Source organism: Leptonychotes weddellii, chromosome 4 (assembly GCF_054177405.1).
Source record: "Leptonychotes weddellii isolate Sample4059 chromosome 4, ASM5417740v2, whole genome shotgun sequence".
Lineage (NCBI taxonomy): Eukaryota > Metazoa > Chordata > Mammalia > Carnivora > Phocidae > Leptonychotes > Leptonychotes weddellii.
The window spans coordinates 84,211,802-84,232,133 of NC_138372.1; the positions used below are offsets into that span (position 1 = coordinate 84,211,802).

Consider the following 20,332-nt stretch of genomic DNA (forward strand, 5'->3'; position numbering starts at 1 on the left):
TGGTTAAGCATCTGCCTCAGCTCAGGTCATGATCCCAGGGTCCTGGCATCGGGCCCCACATCAGGCTCCGGAGCCTGCTTTTCCCTCTCCCTCTGCCTGCCACTCCCCCTGCTTGTGCTCTCTCTGTCAAATGAATAAATAAAATCTTAAAAAAAAAAGTTATGACCTATAAGGAACAATTTTTTTTTTTTTTTTAAAGATTCAATTTGTTTGAGAGACAGAGACAAAGAGAGCACGAGCAGGGGCTGGAGCAGAGGGAGAGGGACAAGAAAGGGACAAGCAGACTCCTCCATGTTGAGTGGGGAGCCTGACTCAGGACTCAATCCCAGAACCCTGAGATCATGACCTGAGCCCGGTCAGATGCTTAACCAAATGAGCCACCCAGGCGTCCCAGGAACAATTTTTAAAAATCACTGAGTGAGGGCGCCTGGGTGGCTCAGTCGTTAAGCGTCTGCCTTTGGCTCAGGTCATGATCCCAGGGTCCTGGGATCGAGTCCCACATCGGGCTTCCCGCTCTGCGGGAAGCCTGCTTCTCCCTCTCCCACTCCCCCTGCTTGTGTTGCTGCTCTCGCTATGTCTCTCTCTGTTAAATAAATAAAATCTTAAAAAAAAAAAAAAAAATCACTGAGTGAAAGGTGAGGACAGAAAGACCTGGAATTAAGTTCTAGTTCTGCAACTAGCTTTAATTCCCTCAAATGAAAAACAAAAACCAAAACCTATGCTGCCTCTGTCACAGATAATATTGAATTGCATGGAGTAGGAAAGAACTTTGAAATGTGTAAAGTATTATGTGAATATAGTATTTTCACTCTAATTCAAGCACTTCATCCTAGTGAGGTATTAACTACATTCTAACGTGGGCTCTGCTCTTGGCCCTCTGCTCAAACTTTACTGTTTCCCTGGGTTATTTCATTTACACTAAGTACCAACTACTTTAAAATCTCTATTACCGGTTTGACCTCTTCCCTGACTAATTTAATTGCCTCCTGAGCATTTTTAATTGAATATCCCATTAGCACCGAACACTCAACATTTTCCAATTTGAAATATCTCTTTAAATCCAGCCATCCTTGCAAAATCAGCTCCATCTCCTGCCATTCCTATTTCATTTTTATTTCAAAACATCTCCAATCTCCCAGTTCCCCAAGCTAGAAAGTTCTGAATGATCTGACTCATTTCTCCCCATCTCCCATATTAATATGCCAAGTCACATCAATTCCTCCCACATAGTAACTCAACACTCTTCTTTCATTCTCAATGCCCTCATTACCTTTCACCTATTATAATAGCCTTCTAACTGGTATTGACTCACTCTTTCCTCTATTCCAGTCAAATAATCTCTGCAAAACACATCTTCTTAAAATGAAAATTAATAGCACATGGTTGCCTAAAGAGTAAGACCCAAACTCCATAACCACACATAAAAAAAACATTCAATATCTAGCACCAACCTGTTTTTCCCATAGTTCACCATTCCCATACATGCATCACATGTGCCATACAGAACCGAATTTTCCCAAACATTCACTGTGCTTTCCCATTGTCCCTCCTTTGTGCATCCTATATTCTTGGCCTCAAAACTACTGACTCTCACAGTCCATATTTATTAAAATCTTACTCTTTCTCAAGACTCAGGGTAAATACCAGTTCTTTTTCAAAGTTTTCAATGATCCCCTAATATTGAGTGCAATCTCTCTCAACAAAACTTCTATAGTACTTGATTTGAATTTCTCTAATGACATGAATACACTCTGACTCACACTACAGTTATTTTTGTAAATAGTTCTTTAAAAGACAGTCTCCCATATGAGAGCAAAGATCTTGATATTGTTCACTGCTGTATGGCCAGCAACTAGAACAGTGCCTTATACACAGCAAGCATTCAAGTATATTAGCTAAGTGAATTTTAAAAAGCTGTATTTTAGGCATTCTTGGAAGATACAAAAATGAGTAACACAAAGCAATCGTTGAGGAAGCTAAGGATCACAAAACCTTAATAAAGGCTTTTTGATAATAACAATTTCTATCATACACACCCTAACTCAAAATTCTATCACCCAAAGATGATTCTTTTTAATGCTCGGGAAGATAAATACTAATAGTCATTTTATAGGACAGTAGGAAAAGCTGTCAGTTTTAAAACTTCACATATATATTCTGAGTCAGTAAAAGGATAAAAAAGTGGTAGTTCCAGGTGATAAAAACTTTTGACAAGGTCAACACATACTCTGACAAAAAATGGAGCTTCTAAGGACCTGGTAGGAAAGAAAAATCTGCCTTTCCCGGCTTAAAAAATAAACACAAAACTTTCATAGTTATGTGAAAACCTAACTGACCAAAGCAGAAACTGAAAGTAAAAATGTCTACAGCATAAATATGTACAATTTAATATTACTCAGCATTTCCAAGCCCTGAGAAGTGTTTTTTTTTTTTAAATAAATGCAACAATCTCACAACCTTAATTTCGAAAAACAGATCTGGCCTTAACACACACAAACTAACTTGCTTCAAGCTTCTTAAAGAGTCAGAAAAGCCTAGGTCTAGTGGAATCAGCGTGATGAGGAAACTCTTGAGAACCACTCTAAATTCTAGTTCCTATAAAATCAGACTCCACACTCTATCTGTGCATACCTGAGAATGCCTTAGCGCTTTCGCAGAAAGTATACATCCCAGCATGCCCTCCTACATCTCAAAGAAAAGGCTGCTCTATTTCCACGACTAAGAAACGGAAAACGAGGTTGTTTCCCTAGAAAGGGGAGCTGAAATTACGAAAGCCATTAAAGAATCTCTAGTTGCTTTTTCTTCCAGGCAACACGTTCACATTTTCTAAAAAGGCAGTCATACTCCTCACGAAATGATGAACGGGGGAGGGGGTGACCCCTGGACTTCTCCGGGTTAAAGGTCAGAGTCCCGGCCCCTGAGCCTTCTTCCTCAAGCACAAAGCGGAGCTTCTCACTTCCGCACCCAGTCAGGACCTAGTAGTGACTCAGCGGTAGGACCCGGCGCGCGTCTAGCTTGGGGAATCACTGCGGGCGGCCAGGGAGGGCAAGAGATCCCCAGGCCCGGCCAGACTCGGGTTCCTGGGGCGCCCCATGACACGGCAGAACCCAGGCCGGGACCGGGCCCCAGTCCTGCCCACCCATAACCCCGACCCCATTTCCCCCGACGCACAGACCTGTCGTACTCAGACCGGGTGAGGAACATGGTGAGGGCAGGAGAGGGTGGCAGCGGCTACGCGGGGTTTTTGAGGGCCAACACGAGTCAACCAGCACCCAACTCACCCACACCACCACAGAAGCGAGGCCCTGCTCCCAACTGCGCGTGCGCCCGCGACTTAGCCCGCCCTCCTGTGCCTGCCTCCTATTGGTTGGTCTTAGTTCCCGCCGAGGTGATTGGGCCAACGTGCCGCCGTGCCTGGCCTGGGTTGGTTTCAGGGAGGGCGGGACGAAGGCCGTCGTTCTGCTTAAATCGCGGGTGGTTGCTAGTGCGCTCGGAGCCGAAGGTGCGTGGGGAGAGTTCTTTTAGACGAGGTATGAACTCCCCCTAAGATTGGCAATCGGGAGACCTTGTACGGAGAGTTGAGCTGTCTGAACTCTCTGGTTTGATAGGCTCCAGTAATCCGCGCCGGAGTACGTTGGTCCCATTTTTCTCCCCGCCGTGCACCCGCCCAGCCTTTCGCGGATTCCCGGCTCTTCCGGATCTGGTGCGGTCTCTCCAAGGAGCTGTGTGGTGCGCTCCAGGACTCGCCGTGGGCGGTGATGGGGGGCGCTACCGTGGGTGTGAGCGGGCGCTGTGGGCGAGTCCATTCGCTTCTGCCCACCCTACCGCGTGGTTCGTTTGAGAAAAGTTGGTGGGTTTTAGTCAGCGGGAAAAAGTCTCCAAGTTGCCGCCTGGTCAGGGTAATTTTACCTGCATTTCCTTCCACTCCTTGCCCTTCCCCCGCCCTCCCCAGTACAGGTTTTAGATCCGCTAACGCCGAGCCTTGGATCTGGGATTCGTATGGCTCACTGCTTTTTCTGTCATTCATGGAGAATTTAGCTGACGGTGCCGCCTTTTTGTGCTTCGTGCTCCCTGCTTCCCTTCCCTAAGGTAGGAGAACAACTTCACAGCTTCAGGAAAGGCTGTAAAATGAATTATTTGTTCAAGAAAGATAGCTAGTTAAGAAGCCATTGATAGGCAGTGTATGACTGAAAGGGAAATGCCAGGGTTTCATTCCAATCAGTATGATACTACTGGTCAAGTCTTAACTTCTCCAGGCCTCGTATATCTCAAGAAAAGTTCATATATGGTCCTAGGTTAGGTTTGTAAATGACCAAAGCATTTCAGTCGTGGAGGGAATGTAGAAATACGTCTTTCGGAAATTGAAATCTGTTTTTACCATCATTTATTTCCTACCTTCATAAATTCGGCAGGAATATCATTTTGTGGTTCCTAGCCAACCAGATGTTTGACACTAATAAAAACGAGAAGTTCCAAGTAGCAATCCTCAGGAATCTGTTAGATTTCTGAGAAAAGAACCTTGCATCCTTCCGGCCAACTAATGTGGTCTTTCTATTGAAAAATGCCAGTTAAATTCACTGTGCCTGCTCTTTCAAGGTTATTTTGAAATTAATATATAGTAACTATATACCTACATAGGTATCACATATAAACCCATATAGGTACTTGAGCATAATAGTATTTCCTGAACACTCAGGGATGCAAGGTGCTCTGCAGCCCCTACTAATATCAGGTATGGCAGTGAATGTTTCAAAAAATCACTTGAATGTGGAATCTCCTCTGGGTAAGTGTGTTTGTGCCCCATATACCATAAATGAAGGGGAGCCAGTAGCTGATGGTGGCTAATAAGGGAAATCTTACTTTCTCCCAAGAAAATGGGTCCTCATGGTATTAAAAATCCAGCACCTGTTATATAGTTTCTTGCCTATGATCAATTCAATAAATGTTTCATTAAAAAGTTGAACCAAGTGTCCCTCTGAGAAAAATGATAAAGGAGCCACAGAAGACAAAAAAGAAATGAATGTAATAAAACATGAGAAAATGAGCTACATTCAGAAACCGAGAAGGGTATCTAAAACATATTGGGGAGCTCGGCACATTGGTCCTGAAGCAAAATGAACTGTGGCAGAATAGTCCCGGGTGGACTGGAGATAATACTATCCAAATGAAGAAACCAGTAAGAACTGATCCCCAAACTGAATTCTTTATGTACCTGAAATTGCCTAATTTGTAAATGTTTCTAACTATACATAAACTAGAAAATGTTACTTTTTTAAAAAGACACCTGAAAATGTGTATAACTGTCCCCATGACTTATAAAGAGAAATACAAAAGGGATCAGGAATTGTTTCAAAAACTAACCACAAAAGAGAGCACCTTGTACTTTGAGTGGTGGCAGCAAAAGGAGGGAACTGGCATCTGGGGAGCTACTGGGAGGCTACAGACACTAGCTTAAAGTAATTTTAAAAGCCTCATGGTATCTCTTTGAAAGAAATAAAATGAGAGATTAGCTACTTTAAAGTAATTGAGAATAAACAAAATGTACTATATACATAGAACAGGTATTACTTTAGCCTTAAAAAGGAATGAAATTTTGATACATACTACAACTAGGATGGAGATTGAAGACATTATGCTAAGTGAAATAAGCCAAACATGAAAGGACAAACATTGTGTTATTGTACTTATATAAGGTACCTAGAATAGTAAAATTCCTAGACACACAAAGTAGACTAGTGGTTGCCTGGGGCAGGGGAAGAAGGGGCTGAGGAATTATTGTTTAATAGGTACAGAATTTCAGTGCGGGATGATGAAAAATTTCTGGGGATGGATTGTGTATGATGATTGTACAATAGTGTGAATGTACTTGATGCCACTGAACTGTACAGTTAAAAATGGTAAATTTTACATATATTTTACCACAATAAAAATACTTTTCTTTTAAAAGGAAACTAATTGAAATGTGAGTTCTTTGAGCACCAGTACTGTGTCTTACTCAGCCTAATACCTTGCATATAGTAGATGCTCTAGATTGTTGAGTAAATAGACAATTATTGATTGATTACTATAAACATACTAGTTATATAGAGGTTAATATATGTGTCACTTGGAGAATTAAATAGAAAATTCAGTATTTCAGATTGCCACTCTTTAAAATTTAATTTAACACTAATTTTTCTTTTTTTTTTTCTTAATTTCCTTTGTGGAGTTTGATTGGTTGGTTGGTTTGGGTTTTTTTTATAAACTTGACAAGAGTTTGTCGGTCACAACTCTTTTAGGTGACATACTGAGAGATGAGAAAGACTGTTTCTTCCCAGAGAAATGCAAATCACTTGGACATTAATGAAAGTTATGTATTCACCCACAGAATGAGAGCTCTCAGATATTTTGGTACTTTTTTGCACATACAAAAATGACCCCCTAATTAAAAGCTGCTGTAATCATTTTAAGAGATGAAACACAGAGGTCTTAACTATATTACAATTAAGTATCTATAGATTAGAAGCCTTGTCATTCCACTGCAAGTAAATGAAATAGTTTGGCAAAGTTAATAACCCAACAAGTATTGAAAATACTCAGATTTGTTAGTAAATATCCTGTATTATTACTTTGTGTCAGACATTCCTGGGTGAATGACAGAAAATATATGTATGTGGAGAATTTTGTAAGCGATTTCAAATCAATCTATAATCGAGGTCCCTTTGCTCTTCCTAGATATCATGTTCCCCAAATCCATCTATCTACTTTTATCTCTAGTAGCTACAATTTGTTATTTACATAAAGAGACATTTTAGATTTGGCTGCTTCACCTTATAATTTTTTTTTTTTCTTCAGTCATTTTGTAAGAATATTTTAAAATAAGCAAAAATTTTTCACCAAGGATATTAAGAGGTTTAACAAGTTTTGATTCTTGCAGGCCCCTTAAGAAATAATAATTGGCCAGTCCTGGCCAACTACTGAGCATGGCAGGAATACTAATGCAGTGTCATTGTTGGAATATATGGGACTCCTCCAATGGGCAGCATTGGCTTGAGGACCACCCATCATCCTAGCTGAAACTCTTAGAACTGTGCTGCAGTCTGAGACACTGCCTACTCAGTCCTTTCTTTTCCCTTGCCTTCATAGGTGTCAGTTCTGTATCAGGATTTACACAATTTTCTACGTTCTCCTGCTCCCTCCCTTTTATCTTTCAGACATTTCCCCTAAGAAATCTTCTGCCTGTTGTCATGGGCTGACTTGTGTTCTCCCCAAAATTCATATGTTGAAGCCCTAAACACCCAATAACTCAGAATGTGGTTGTATTTGGATGTAGGTCCAAATACAGTTAAAATTAAGTTAAAATGAAGCTGTTAGGATGAACCCTAGTCCAATCTGACTGGTGTCCTTATAAGAAGAGGAAATTGGACTCAGAGAGACTCTGGGGGCATGGTGCAGAGGAAGGCTATGTGAGGACACAGCAAGAAGCTGGCCGTCTGCAAGCCAAGGGAGAAGCCTCAGAAGAAACCAAACCTGTTCACCTCGTGGTCTTGGACTTCTTGGCTCCAGAACTGTAAAGAAATTTCTGTTGTTTAAGCCACCCAGTCCATGATATTTTGTTATGGCAGCCCTAGCTAATATACCTGCCAAACCCCACCTTGGCAACTGCTCAGAGGATCCAAACTAACACAAGTGGTACCAGGAGAGGTCAAAAAACAAAAACAAAAGCTAGATAATAAAATGAGGTTTCAGGACCAGCTCACTCACTACCTGGTGGGCAAAGACAGTATTATCCTGAGTAGTATAGGGGCATGGGTAGTCCCAGCACAAGGTGGTGATCCAGCTGCTAAAGATTTCATCAGCAGTGACCTGGGAAAGCATCCCAATGGAGGAGAAAGAAGAATACAATTTCAGGCATTTGAAATACATGGGCGTGGGGGTGGGCAATGCCTACAAGGACAGTGGAATTGGCTGGTTACTGCTAAGTTGTATTGATACTCAGGAGGGATAAGGAAAAAGCAAAGGTCTCCCTTGGTTAATGGCCAAGTATGAGAGACAGAGGACCTCTTTTGTAACTTACAAAGAGGATTTTATCTCCTGCAATGGAAGAGCTGACACAGCTATGCCACAGACTTAGGACATGGTAGTTAGCGGCACAGAGCCCCAGAGACATTAAAATGTGTGGCCAAAGCAGGTTAGGGCCCTGGTTGAGGAAACCTGAAACCCTGAAACAAGGGATGGGACATCTGGATTCACAACTGTAAGGAGGTTAGCTCTGCAGACCCTTGTGGACTTTCAAAGCTTGCAGAGATGGTCTACCTCTTCATACTAAGAACTAGTATTTCTCCCGTGCTGAAAGACACTGCAGAGCCACTCCTCCCCTGGCTGCCATGCTAATAACTAGAGTCAACTCCTAGCATAACCCAGCTGAAAACATGCCTGACCTGATAAAGGAGGAAAGAGATCATATACAAAGAAGCTGTAAGAATTAGCTAGCATACACAAAGAAGTCAGGGGAGTACCCTGCAATTGAGTTTTGAGGTTGCTTGATCATGGGGGCTGGAATATTAGATTAGATAATCAAGAATTTATTGACTTAGGAACACTTTCTTGAGTCAGGATTTAACACACTGGCAAGGACTCTTGGGGATAAAATGACTCACTGTTGGGGGGGATGCTCTTAGAAACCTAGAGAAAGTGATGGCCAATGCTGAGCAAAGTAGAAACGTTAGGGTTGCCAGGGCATATATGGTAGAATGAATTAAAAGACTGGGGAAAATAGGCATGCTGGAATGGATATGTATGAGGCCAGAAGACCCATCAGAGGATTATGTTTCATAGGAGAGCCCAGGAGATACACCAGAAGGCCATTAGAAATCCTCTAGTAAGGGGCAGCAACATCAAGAAGTTCTCTACAGTCCTGAGCTAATAATAGTAGTCACAGAGTTAGGGTTCATTAATAACTATGGGAATAAAATTCCCCTTCCCCAAGTAGCAGAGCCAAATGGTGGCACTTGGTCACTAGAAGCCAGGAGGCTACAATTATAAAGACCAACAACATCTGATGAGTGGCAGCCAAAGGGGCTTACAGGGAGTTGTGGAGATGGATGTAGAGGTTGGCATCTGTAGGGGTGAAATAGATGGGAAACCTATTAACATCTATAACCCCAAGAAAAGGCCAAAACGGAGGAGCAGGATACTGAGGTTGATTTCACCCAAAAAGTCATTATCCCTTGTTCAGTGTCCCAATCTGAGCCATTTTTCAGATCTGAAACTCATTGACTTAGAGGTGGCAGATCGTGCTTCAGTGCAGCAAGTATAAATGTAATGATTCCCTGGTCCTTTCCCAAAGATACCTATGGCCATTTACTTCAGTGATTACACAGTGGGGAAGAGGAGTAACCAGAAAAAGTGAGAACTATTGGACTCAGGGTCTGAGTTGACATCAAATATCCTGAGACCCAAAGCATTGTCATGGCTTCTTGTTAGAATGGAGGCAAATGGGGCCCAGGTAATAAGGCATAACTGTAAACTGTAAAAGCCTAGTTTACAGTAGGTCCATTGTGTCTGTGGACCCACCCAGTGGTCATTTCTCCAGTTCCTGAGTATGTAATTGGAATTCATACACTTAGCAGCTGCGGTAATACCAACGTTAAATCCTTGACCTGTGTGAAGTGAGAGCTATCAGTGGGGAAAGCCAAGTGGAAACATCTGAAAATGACCTTCCACCCTGGCCAACATAGTAAATTAAAAAACAAACGAAAATATCACATACTGGGGGGCCTGGTGGAAATTAGTGCTACCATTAAAGACCTAAAGAATGTGGGGAAATGAAAGATGGTCCCTATCGGGGCGCCTGGGTGGCTCAGTCGGTTGAGCGTCTGCCTTCACCTCAGGTCATGATCCCGGGGTCCTGGGATCAAGTCCCGTGTTGGGTTCCCTGCTTGTCAGGGAGCCTGCTTCTCCCTCCCCAACCACCCCCCACCCCGCTTGTGCTCTCTCTCGCTGTCTCTCTCTCAAATAAATAAAATCTTTTAAAAAAAGAAAGATGGTGCCTATCATATCTCCATTTAATTAGCCTGTCTGGCCCCTGCATAAACTAGGTGGATTCCAGAGAATGACTGTAGACTACCATAGGCTTCAGCAAGTAACAGCCCCAATTGCACATGCTGTGCTTGATATGGTCTTATTGCTGGAGCAGATTAATAAGGCATCAGGACAAGATGAGTGGCCAGTGATTTGTTCAATGAATTATTTTCCATTCTGATTAGGAGAGAGCATCAGAAATGATTCACATACATGTGGGACAGATAACTATTCACTTACAGTTTTGTCTCAAGATTGGTTAGCTCTGCCTTCTGTTATAATAAAGCCCAAAGAAATCTGAATCTCCTAAACATCTCAGAATATCACTTTGGCCCACTGCATCAACGATTTTATGCTGCTCAGATGGCACAAGCAAGGGGTGGCTAGTATGCTGGAGGCATTGGTAAGACCATGCTCCAGAGAGTAGAAGAAAAATGCTCTAAAGATTCAAGGACTTGCCACTTTCGTGAAGTTTTTAAGGGTCAGCTGGTCACATGTGTATCAGTATAGCCTTCCAAAGTCAAAGACAAATTGTTACATCTTGCATCCCCTACCACAAAGAAGAATGCACAGGGCTTGGTATGTCTCTCTGTGTTCTGGAGCAACACATAGCACACTTAGGAATACTGCTCCAGCCCATTTACCAGGTGACATTGAAGATTTCCAGCTTTGGGGCCCAGACCAGGTAAAGTGCAGGTTACAGTACAAGCATCTCTGCCACTTTGGCCATATATTTCAGGAAAATCCTCGAGGTGTTAGGGTAAGAAAAGAAGCAGTTTGGAGCTTGTGATGGTTAATTTTATGTCAACTTGATGGGGCCATGGGATACCCAGGTATTTGGTCAAACATTATTCTGGGTATGTTTGTGGGTGTGTTTCTGAATCAGAAAAACATTGGATTGATGGAATGAGTAAAGCGGATTGATGGAGTGAGTAAAGCAGATTGCCATCCCTAATGTCAGTGGGCCTCATTCAATCAATTGAAGACGTGAATAGAACAAAAAGACTGAGTAAAAGGGAATTCCTGCTTGATTGTATAGCTAGGATGCTGGTCTTTCCCAGCCTTCAGGCTCGGACTGAAACATCAGCTCTTCTTGGATCTTGAACCTGCCAACTTTCAGACTGGAACTTACGTCATTGGCCCTCACTGGCCCTCCTGGTTCTCAGGCCTTTGGATTCAGACTGGAACTACACATCAGCTCTCCTGGGTCTCCAGCTTGATTACTGCAGATCTTGGGACTTCTCGGCTTCCATAATCATGTGAGTCAATTCTTTATAATAAATCAATAGCTATAGCTATATAATCTATACTTACACCTACATCTGTATAACTATAATGGTTCTGTTTCTCTGGAGATCCCTGGCTAATACAGATCTTAACACCCACAGTGGAATGCAGCTGAAACAAATAACTCAAAATATGGAAGCAGCTTTAGAACTCGATAATGGGTGGAGTTGGAAGAGTTTTAAAGTACATGCTAGAAATATGGACATTAAGGGCAATTCTGGTGAGATATCAGGTAGAAATAAGAAACTGACGGAAAGGTGAACCTTGTTATAAAGTGGCAAAAAAACTTGGCTGTACTGTATTCTAGTGTTTTGTGGAAGGTAGAATTTGTGAGCGATAAAACTGAATATTTAGCTGAGGAGATTTCTAAGCAAAGTGTTGAAGGAGGGGCTTGGTTCCTCCTGATTGCTTATAGTAAAACGCAAAAGGAGAGAGATGAGTTGAAGAAGGAATTGTTAAGCAAAAAGGAACCAGAACTTGATGATTTAGAAAATTCTCAGCTTGCAAAAAAATTCTCATATTGCAAAAAAATGAGAAAGCATGTTCTAAAGAGAACACCAATGGCACAACTAGATTATCATTGATAGAGTTTATGGCATTATAGGAGCAGAAACACAGCCAATTTGAACTGAAGGGGATGGAGATGGGACCAAATGAAGGAAGGCTGTTGGACTTACTGAATTTGACAGGACAGAATGATAGAGCTATTTGGCTGCGAACATGCAAGAAGAGGGAAAAATGACCCTGGAAGTGAGGGGCGCCTGGGTGGCTCAGTCGGTTAAGGGCTGCCTTCGGCTCAGGTCATGATCCCTGGGTCCTGGGATCGAGCCCCACGTCCGGCTCCCTGCTCAGTGGAGAGCCTGCTTCTCCCTCTCTCTCTGCCTGCCTCTCTGCCTACTTGTGCTTTCTCTCTCTGTGTCAAATAAATAAATAAAATCTTAAAAAAAAAAAAAAATGACCCTGGAAGTGATTGGGAGATCATCAGGGCCACTGCCTCAGTTTCAACAGCCTTGGGAGTGGGACTCCCCAGCAGAACCTTGGGGGTGATGCTGCCACCTACTGTGCCTGGAGGGCAGAGCATTGCACCAGGGAGGATTATTTTCAAGCCTTAAAATCTAATGGAATTTTTGTCTTGCTAAATTTTTAATTTGCTTGGGATCATCACCCTTTCCTTCTCCCTTTTGGAATGAGAATGTCTGTCATATGCCTGTCCCACGATTGTATTTTGAAAGCACATAACTTGTCTGATTTCACAGATTCATAGCTGCCTCAGGATGAATCATACCTCCAGTCTCACTATATCTGATTTAGATGACATTCAGATGAGACTTGAGTTGATGCTGGAATGAATTAAGAGCTTTGGGGCTTTGGGGATGGAATGAATGTATTTTGCATGCAATAATGACATGAATTTTAGGGGGCCATGGGTGGAATGTTATGGACTGAATGCCCCCCATTCATATGTTGAAGCCCTAACCCCTAATGTGATGATAAAGAGGCAACAGAGAGCTCTCTCTCTCTGCCCTATAAGGAGAAGGTGTATCTGTGAGAAGGTATATCTGTCTACAAATCAGGAAGAGAGCTTTCACCAGATCCTGATCATGCTGGCATCCTGATCTCAGACCTCTGGCCTCCAGAACTGTGAGAAAATAAATTTTTGTTGTTTCAGCCACCCAGTCTATGGTATTTTGTTATGGCAGCCCAAGCTGACTAAGACAGAGCTTATGGTAAGCCCTAGTGGAAAAATCACAGTGCAGTCCCTAGGACTCTGGAGCAAGGTCATGCCGTCTTCAAAAGAGAATTAGACACATTTTAAGAACCAGATACTGAGCCTTGGTCAAGACAGAACCCTTAGCCACAGTATACCAAGTAACCATGTGTCGAGAACCACTTGTTATGGACTGGGTTCTGTTGGTTCAGATGGACCCAGCAGCATCTGTTGTAAGATGAAAATGGTACATATGGGATGGAGATCAAGCACAACTGGGGCACTTGTAAGCTGCATGATCAGGTAGCCCAGATCCCCATGTAACCCACTACAGCAGCACCAATACCATGACCAGCTGAAGGAAGAAGGGTGAAGCCTAAGTTTGGTTTATGGATGAGTCAGCTTAGTATGTGGGTGCAAACCAAAATTAGATAGTGGCTGCATTATAGTCACATTCTTGAGAGTCTTTGAAAAACAGCAAAGAGGGAAAATCTTCCCAGTTGGTAGAGTTACAAGGATCATCCCTGATCATCTGCTTTGTGTATAATGAGAAGCAGAGGGGTGCCTGGGTGGCTCAGTTGTTGGGCGTCTGCCTTCGGCTCAGGTCATGATCCCGGGTCCTGGGATCGAGCCCCGCATCGGGCTCCCCACTCGGCAGGGAGCCTGCTTCTCTCTCTCCCACTCCCCCTGCTTGTATTCCCTCTCTCGCTATGTCCCTCTGTCAGATAAATAAATAGAATCTAAAAAAAAAAAAAAGAGAGAGAAGCAGACTGAAGTAAGAATATATATAGGTTCTTGGGCAGGTGTCAATGGCCTGGTAGGGAAACTAGTAGAGGACCTGGAAGGAAAAGGACTAGAAGATCAAAGACAAGGAGATATGGGATAGAGTCATGTGGATGAATATACAGGAGTGAGCATGAAGTGTGAAGATTTTTGTATCACATCTTGCATCCACCAGGGAAGAGGCACTAAGCAATCCAGTAGACAAAATGACTCATCCAGTTGTCATTACCAGCCTTAATCATTGGCCACCTTGCAACCAGCATGATTGTGTTATAGGCACTGTTATGGGTTATGTTTTATACCCCTTTCAAATTCTCATGCTGAAGTTCTAATTCCCAGTACCTTAAAATGTGGCCTTATTTGGAAATAGGGTTTTTGCAGATGTAATAAGTTAAGATGACATCATACTGGAGTAGTGTGGTCCCCTAATTCAAGTATGTTCTTATAAGCAGACAGCCATGTGAAGACAGAGATACACAGAAAGAATGCCATGTGCAGATAAAACAGAGATCAGGGTGATGTAGCAGAAGTCAAAGAATGCCAACGATTGCCAGCAAACCACCAGAAGCTAGGGGAGAGCATGGGACAGAAATTTATTTCACAGCCCTCAAAAGGAACCAAGCCTGCTGACACCTTGAACTCAGACTTCTAGCTTCCAGAACTGTAAGGCAGTAAGTATCTGTTGTTTAAATCACCTTACTTTGTTAAAGGCAGCCCTAGGAAACTAATACAGGCACATAAATGGAGTGGCCATAGTGGCAGGGATGGAGACTATGTACAGGTCCCCAAAGCATGGACTCCTAATTTCCAAGGCTGATATTGATGTCTTAATGTCCAATCTGTCAGCAACAGAGACCAATGCTGATCCCCTAATATGGCCCCATTACTCAAGGAGACCAACTGGCTAGTTGGTGACAGGTTGACTACACTGGGTCCCTTCCATCTTGGAAGAGCCAGTGATTCATTCTTACACATATAGATAGCTATTCTGGGTATGGGTTTTCCTTTCCACCCACAGATCCTTAGCCAACATTACTATATTGGGGCTTATGGACTGCCTAATCTACAGACATAGAATCCTATGTAACATAGCATCCAACCAGGGCCCCTGCTTTATGGTAAAAGAGGGATGGGAATGGACCCATATCCATGGGATCCACTGGTTATACCATACCATCCAGAAAAAGCTGACCTCACAGAGGGCTGGAATGACTTTCTAAAGGCACAGGTGAAGTGCCACTCAAGGGAAATATTCTGAAAAAATTGGGTGCTATCATTCAGGATGTGTCATACACATTAAATCAAAGGTCTTTATGACCCCAGTAGGAAAAATACTTAGGCCCACTAATCAAGGAATAGATGCAGGAATAGCCCCATTTACTTTTATTACCAATGACCCACTAGAGGATTTTGTGCTTCCCATACCCACAAATCTGGGATCTATAGGGCTGGAAGTACTGGTCTTCGAAGAGACTGTACTTCTATTAAGGGACACAACAAGGGTCCCTTTGAACTACAAGCTATGACTGCTGCACTTTTTTTTTTTTTTTTAAGATTTTATTTATTGGGCGCCTGGGTGGCTCAGTCGTTTAGTGTCTGCCTTCGGTTCAGGTCATAATCCCAGGGTCCTGGGATCGAGCCCCACATTGGGCTCCCTGCTCAGCAGGAAGCCTGCTTCCCCCTGTCCCACTCCCCTTGCTTGTGTTCCTTCTCTCACTATATCTCTCTCTGTCAAATAAATAAATAAATAAAATCTTTAAATTAAAAAAAAAATTGTATTTATTTATTTGACAGAGAGAGACAGCGAGAGAGGGAACTCAGACAGGGGGAGGGGGAGAGGGAGAAGCAGGCTCCCTGCCAAGCAGGGAGCCCGATGCGGGGCTCCATCCCAGGACCCTGGGATCACAACCTGAGCCAAAGGCAGATGTTTAACGACTGAGCCACCCAGGTGCCCAGACTGCTGCACTTTGAACTCATTATTCCTGAGACCTGTAGGCAAAGAGAGGAGTTAACAATCATGACAATGATAATTGACCCTGATCAGTAAGAAAAGGTAGCACTGCTCTTTACAGAATTCATATGGTCCCTTTGGACATCTGATATTCCCTTGCCCCACTGTAACTGTGAACATATGTAGCATCCCTGACCTGAGAAGAGAATGGTTACCAAAAGCTCAGACCAGGAATAAAGCTTTGGATTATGTCACCACAAAAGCCACCAAGACCTGCTAAGATGATAACTGAGTGTGAGAGAAATTTAGAGTGGAAGTGGAAAAGGGAGAGGATGAGTATCAGTTATGTCATCTAGATCAATTGCTGTAGTCCATCCCACTAACCTTCCTTTTCTATGTTTTCCTTCAGGAAGAAAGGCCATGTGGGAACCATAGAAGAGCTTCTCCCCAAACCTGAATGAAGAAATAATGATTTTTTCCCAAAGATTTTATTTATCCATTTGACAGAGAGAGAGAGCACAAGCAGGGGGAGCAGCAGCAAGGGGAGAGGGAGAAGCAGGCTCCCCACTGAGCAGAGCCGGATGCGGGACTCGATCCCAGGACCCTGGGATCATGACCTGAGCCAAAGGCAGATGCTTAACCAACCGAGCCACCCAGGCACCCCAAGAAATAATGATTTTTAAAAAAGATTTATTTATTTATTTGAGAGAGTGCAAGTGGGAGAAGGGGCAGGGGGAGAGAGAGACGGAGAGAAATCCTCAAGCAGACTTCCCACTGAATGTGGAGAACAGAGCCCTACATACAGCTCGATCCTAGGACCCTGAAATCATGACCTGAACTGAAATCAAGAGTCGGTCACTTACCCGACTGAGCCACCAAGGCACCCCCTGAATGAAGAAATAGATCTGTGGGGCAAAGGAGTTGAATTCTGGTGGTTCTGAAAATGGGCCACTGGATTCCCTTCCGTGCAGAACATGGTTAATTGGTAGTCTCAACTACTGACCTGGATCCACCAATATGTTCACAACTGAGGCCATTCTCACAACCCATTCTTAGCTAATGACTGAGCATCATGGGCTAATAAATCAGGCTCATTCCTTTGAGACTTGGGATTCCACTAATGCACTACTCTTGCTAGAGAACTACCCATAGGATTTAGAGCTCACAGGGAAATGTAGAGAAAGAAACAGCAAATTTATGCAAAGAAAGTTTAAAAAGGAAATAAACGAAAGGAAATAAAGATAAAATCATAAATCAATGAAATAAAAAGCAGATGTACAAGAGCCAACACTCATTAACCAACAAAGAGTCAACAAAGCCAAAACTTATTAAACTTCAAAAGGACTAAAAAGATTAATCAACTCCTAGCAAGACCAATCAAGGAAGAGTACAAGAAAACACATTACCAATATCAGCAATAAAAAAGGGGACATTAGTACAGGTCCTATAGACAATAAAAATGTGAGGACATTATAAGAAATTTTTTACCAATACATTTGACAATCTAGATGAAATGGAAAATTTTGAGAAACAAAACTTACTAAAACAATAATAAATAGAAAATTCTACATTTTATATTTTAAAGAAAGTGAATTCATAATTTAAAATCTTTCTACAAAGAAAACTCCAGATGGCTTCACTGGTGAGTTCTTTCCAACATATATATTTCTTTTAGAAAGTCATAAAATGCATATTGACACTTTCTAATGCTTATATATATTACACATTCTATTTGTGGATTAACTTCCCCCTGCTCCATGCATCATTTATTTAGCACCTACTATGCATTATGTTAAGAGTTGTAGATAAAAAGATGAATAAAGTTTTTGGCAGAGGGGATCTTCAGGCTGATGGAAGACTACATATAATGTAAATGCAGTGAAATAAGTGCTAATAAAGATTTGCATAAAGTACTATGAGAGACGGGTATGAATCCAGGGAAGGGAAGGCTTTCCAGGCATTAGAGATAAAACAATGTGCCATGTGCTATGGGCATAAAAATAGCTGGCAAATAGAGGACATTCCTTCTCAGTATTCCTTATTGGATCTCCTCCCCTTGTTCCCTTAAATTTTTTGATACCTCAGGGTTCTGTCTTTGGCTTCTGTTTTTCACTCTCCGCAAACAACTTATTCATTCCCACATTTGTCCCTTCTGTATATGTTAATCATTTCAAAAATCTGCATCTCTAGTCTCCACATCTTTCTTGAGCTCTAGGCCTAAATATTCAAGTGTCTAGAGAACTCACCTACTCAAGGACTTTGCCTCCACACTTATTTTACCCTCTCCTGCATCACCAATCTTCCCTCCCTTCTTAAACAACAACAACAAAAAACCTCTCCCTTGACAGCATGTCTGTCCAGCTACTGCACTACTTCTCTGTTCCCTTTATATGGTGGTACTTCTCGCTTTCTTTCTTTCCACTGTATCTTAACCTTTATGATACATAAAATCTCTTATGAGTCTTTTATCCCTACTACTCTTCTGAGACTTCTCTTATCAAGGTCACCATACTGCCAAATCTAATTCTCAACTTACTTGACCCAAGAGCAGCTTGGCCAGTGATCATTTCCTCTTTCTTGAACAACTATCTTTACCTGGCTTCCATCCTCTACTGATTTTCTTCTCATCTCACTAGCCACTCCTTAGTTTCTTTGTTGGATTGTCTTTCTCTTCTCAACCTTTAAGTACTGGAGTATTCTAGTTCCATCCTTCGACTTCTACTCAGTTTTCGCTTACATTCATCTTAGAAAATCTTAACCAATTCTATCATCTGAAATGTCATGTTAAATGATTCCAAAAATTATATCTACAGGCTCAACCTTTCCCCTCAATTCCAGACTCCTATTTCTACTATCTACTCTACTTGAACATCTAACAGCATTCCAACCTAAACACGTCTAAAACAATTCTTGCATTTATCAAACCTAAGTCCCTTCAATTTTCTCCATCTCAGTAAATGGTTCTATGATTCAGTCTGTTGCTCAAGCCTGAAATGTTGGGATCATTGTTGACTCCTCTCTACCCTCATTCAACCCATTAACATATTACATCAGCTAGCCTTCTAAACATATCCCAGTTCTGACTAGTTCTCACCACCTTGATCACTTCTACTATAGCCCAAACCACCATCATCTTTTACCTAGATCCTTTCCTCCTAACTGGCTACCCAGCTTCCACACTTCCCTCACTATAGTGTATTGGGAGTAATCCTTTTACAGTGTAAGTTGGAATATGCCACTTCCCTGTTCAAAACCTTCCAGTGATTTTCATTACACTAAAATAAATTCTAGGGCGCCTGGGTGGCTCAGTCAGTTAAGCATCTACCTTCAGCTCAGGTCATAATCTCAGGTCCTGGGATCAAGCCCCACATCAGGCTCCCTGCTCAGTGGGGAGTCTGCTTCTCCCTCTGCTCCTCCACACACTTGTGCTTGCTCTCTCTCTCTCTCATAAACAAACGACTCTTAAAAAAAAAAACCAAAAAAACCCAAAGTTCTTTCCATTATCTATGGAACTCATCATCTGACCTCTTGCTATATTCTGACTTTATCTCCTTCCACTCTCCCCTTCCTTTGTTCTGTGCTTTAGCCATACTAGTCTTATCGTTGTTCTTCAAACATTGACAAACATATCCCTTCTCTGGACATTTGCACCTGTAGTTCCCTCTACTTGAAATAGTCTTTCTTCAAATATATTCACATGGCTCATTTCTTTTCTGTTCAAATGTCACCTCCTCATAGGGACCACTCTATCTATATAACTCTCTCCTTCACTAGCTGTGATTTTACTCTGCTCTATTTTCTTTCACAGGCCGTAATACTACAAGGTATCATATCATGTATGCATTTGTTTATTGGACATATTATCTGCCTTCCATTCTAGAATGCAAGCTCCATAAGGATAAGGAATTTACCTGTTTTGTTCAGTCACCAAGTCCTATCAATTCTACCTCTTAAATGCATCTTCAACCCACCTTCTCTCTATTCCCACTACCTTTGCCTTTATTCAGTTGCCATCATCAGTTGCTGGGACTATTATAGTATTCTCCTATTTGACATTTTGCCTTCACCTTCTTTTATCCAGGCCTTTTTCTCAAACTACTACCAATTTGATAACACTATTCATGCCTCTCCATAAAACTCTTTGTAGGGGACAACCTCTTTGCATTTTGGATAAACTTCAAGCCCCTTAACACAGCACCCAAGGTGCCTCCTGCCACCTTCTTGCCATAACTCTCCAATAGTACCAAACTTCTTGTATCTGCTCATGTCCTTGCCTCTGTCTTTGAGGCATGTTGGTTCTTCTATTTAAGTGCCCTCTCCTAACTCTCAGAGATAGATAAATATTTCTTCCTGTGGCCATACTTTTATTGCATTTATTATAAAGTGGTGAATTTTTTTGCATGTCTCTTATTAAACTGTGAACTTCTTAAGGGAAGAGAGGTGTTCCCTTATTCAGGGCATAGATCCTGTCACACAGTAAGAGGTATATGGAGGTGGGATTAGGGCATGGAGAATGTTCAAAGTAGAAGGAATTATGTGTA

At 42.2% G+C, this 20,332-nt stretch overlaps 1 protein-coding gene and 1 long non-coding RNA gene across 4 annotated transcripts in view; one reads left to right on the forward strand and one right to left on the reverse strand.

The window, feature by feature from the left end:
• PSMA5 (proteasome 20S subunit alpha 5) overlaps positions 1 to 3,333 on the reverse strand; it is a 24,385-nt gene extending 21,052 nt beyond the window's left edge. The window contains exon 1 of one of the 2 annotated variants that reach the window (XM_081815606.1): positions 3,176 to 3,333. In XM_081815606.1, coding sequence (XP_081671732.1) covers positions 3,176 to 3,204 — 29 coding nt within the window. In that variant the 5' untranslated portion in view covers positions 3,205 to 3,333. The remainder of the gene's footprint in view (positions 1 to 3,175) is intronic. The other variant, XM_081815607.1, reaches the window with a different exon arrangement.
• A 111-nt stretch (positions 3,334 to 3,444) lies between these two features.
• LOC115937932 (uncharacterized) lies at positions 3,445 to 20,326 on the forward strand. Of its 2 annotated transcripts, XR_014144073.1 has the most exons (5): positions 3,445 to 3,729; positions 3,958 to 4,089; positions 11,124 to 11,321; positions 14,293 to 14,511; positions 16,201 to 20,326. It is a non-coding gene; the product is annotated as an uncharacterized LOC115937932 (long non-coding RNA). The 2 variants fall into 2 exon arrangements; XR_014144072.1 differs by having other exon boundaries at positions 3,445 to 4,089.
• Positions 20,327 to 20,332: the final 6 nt, after the last annotated feature.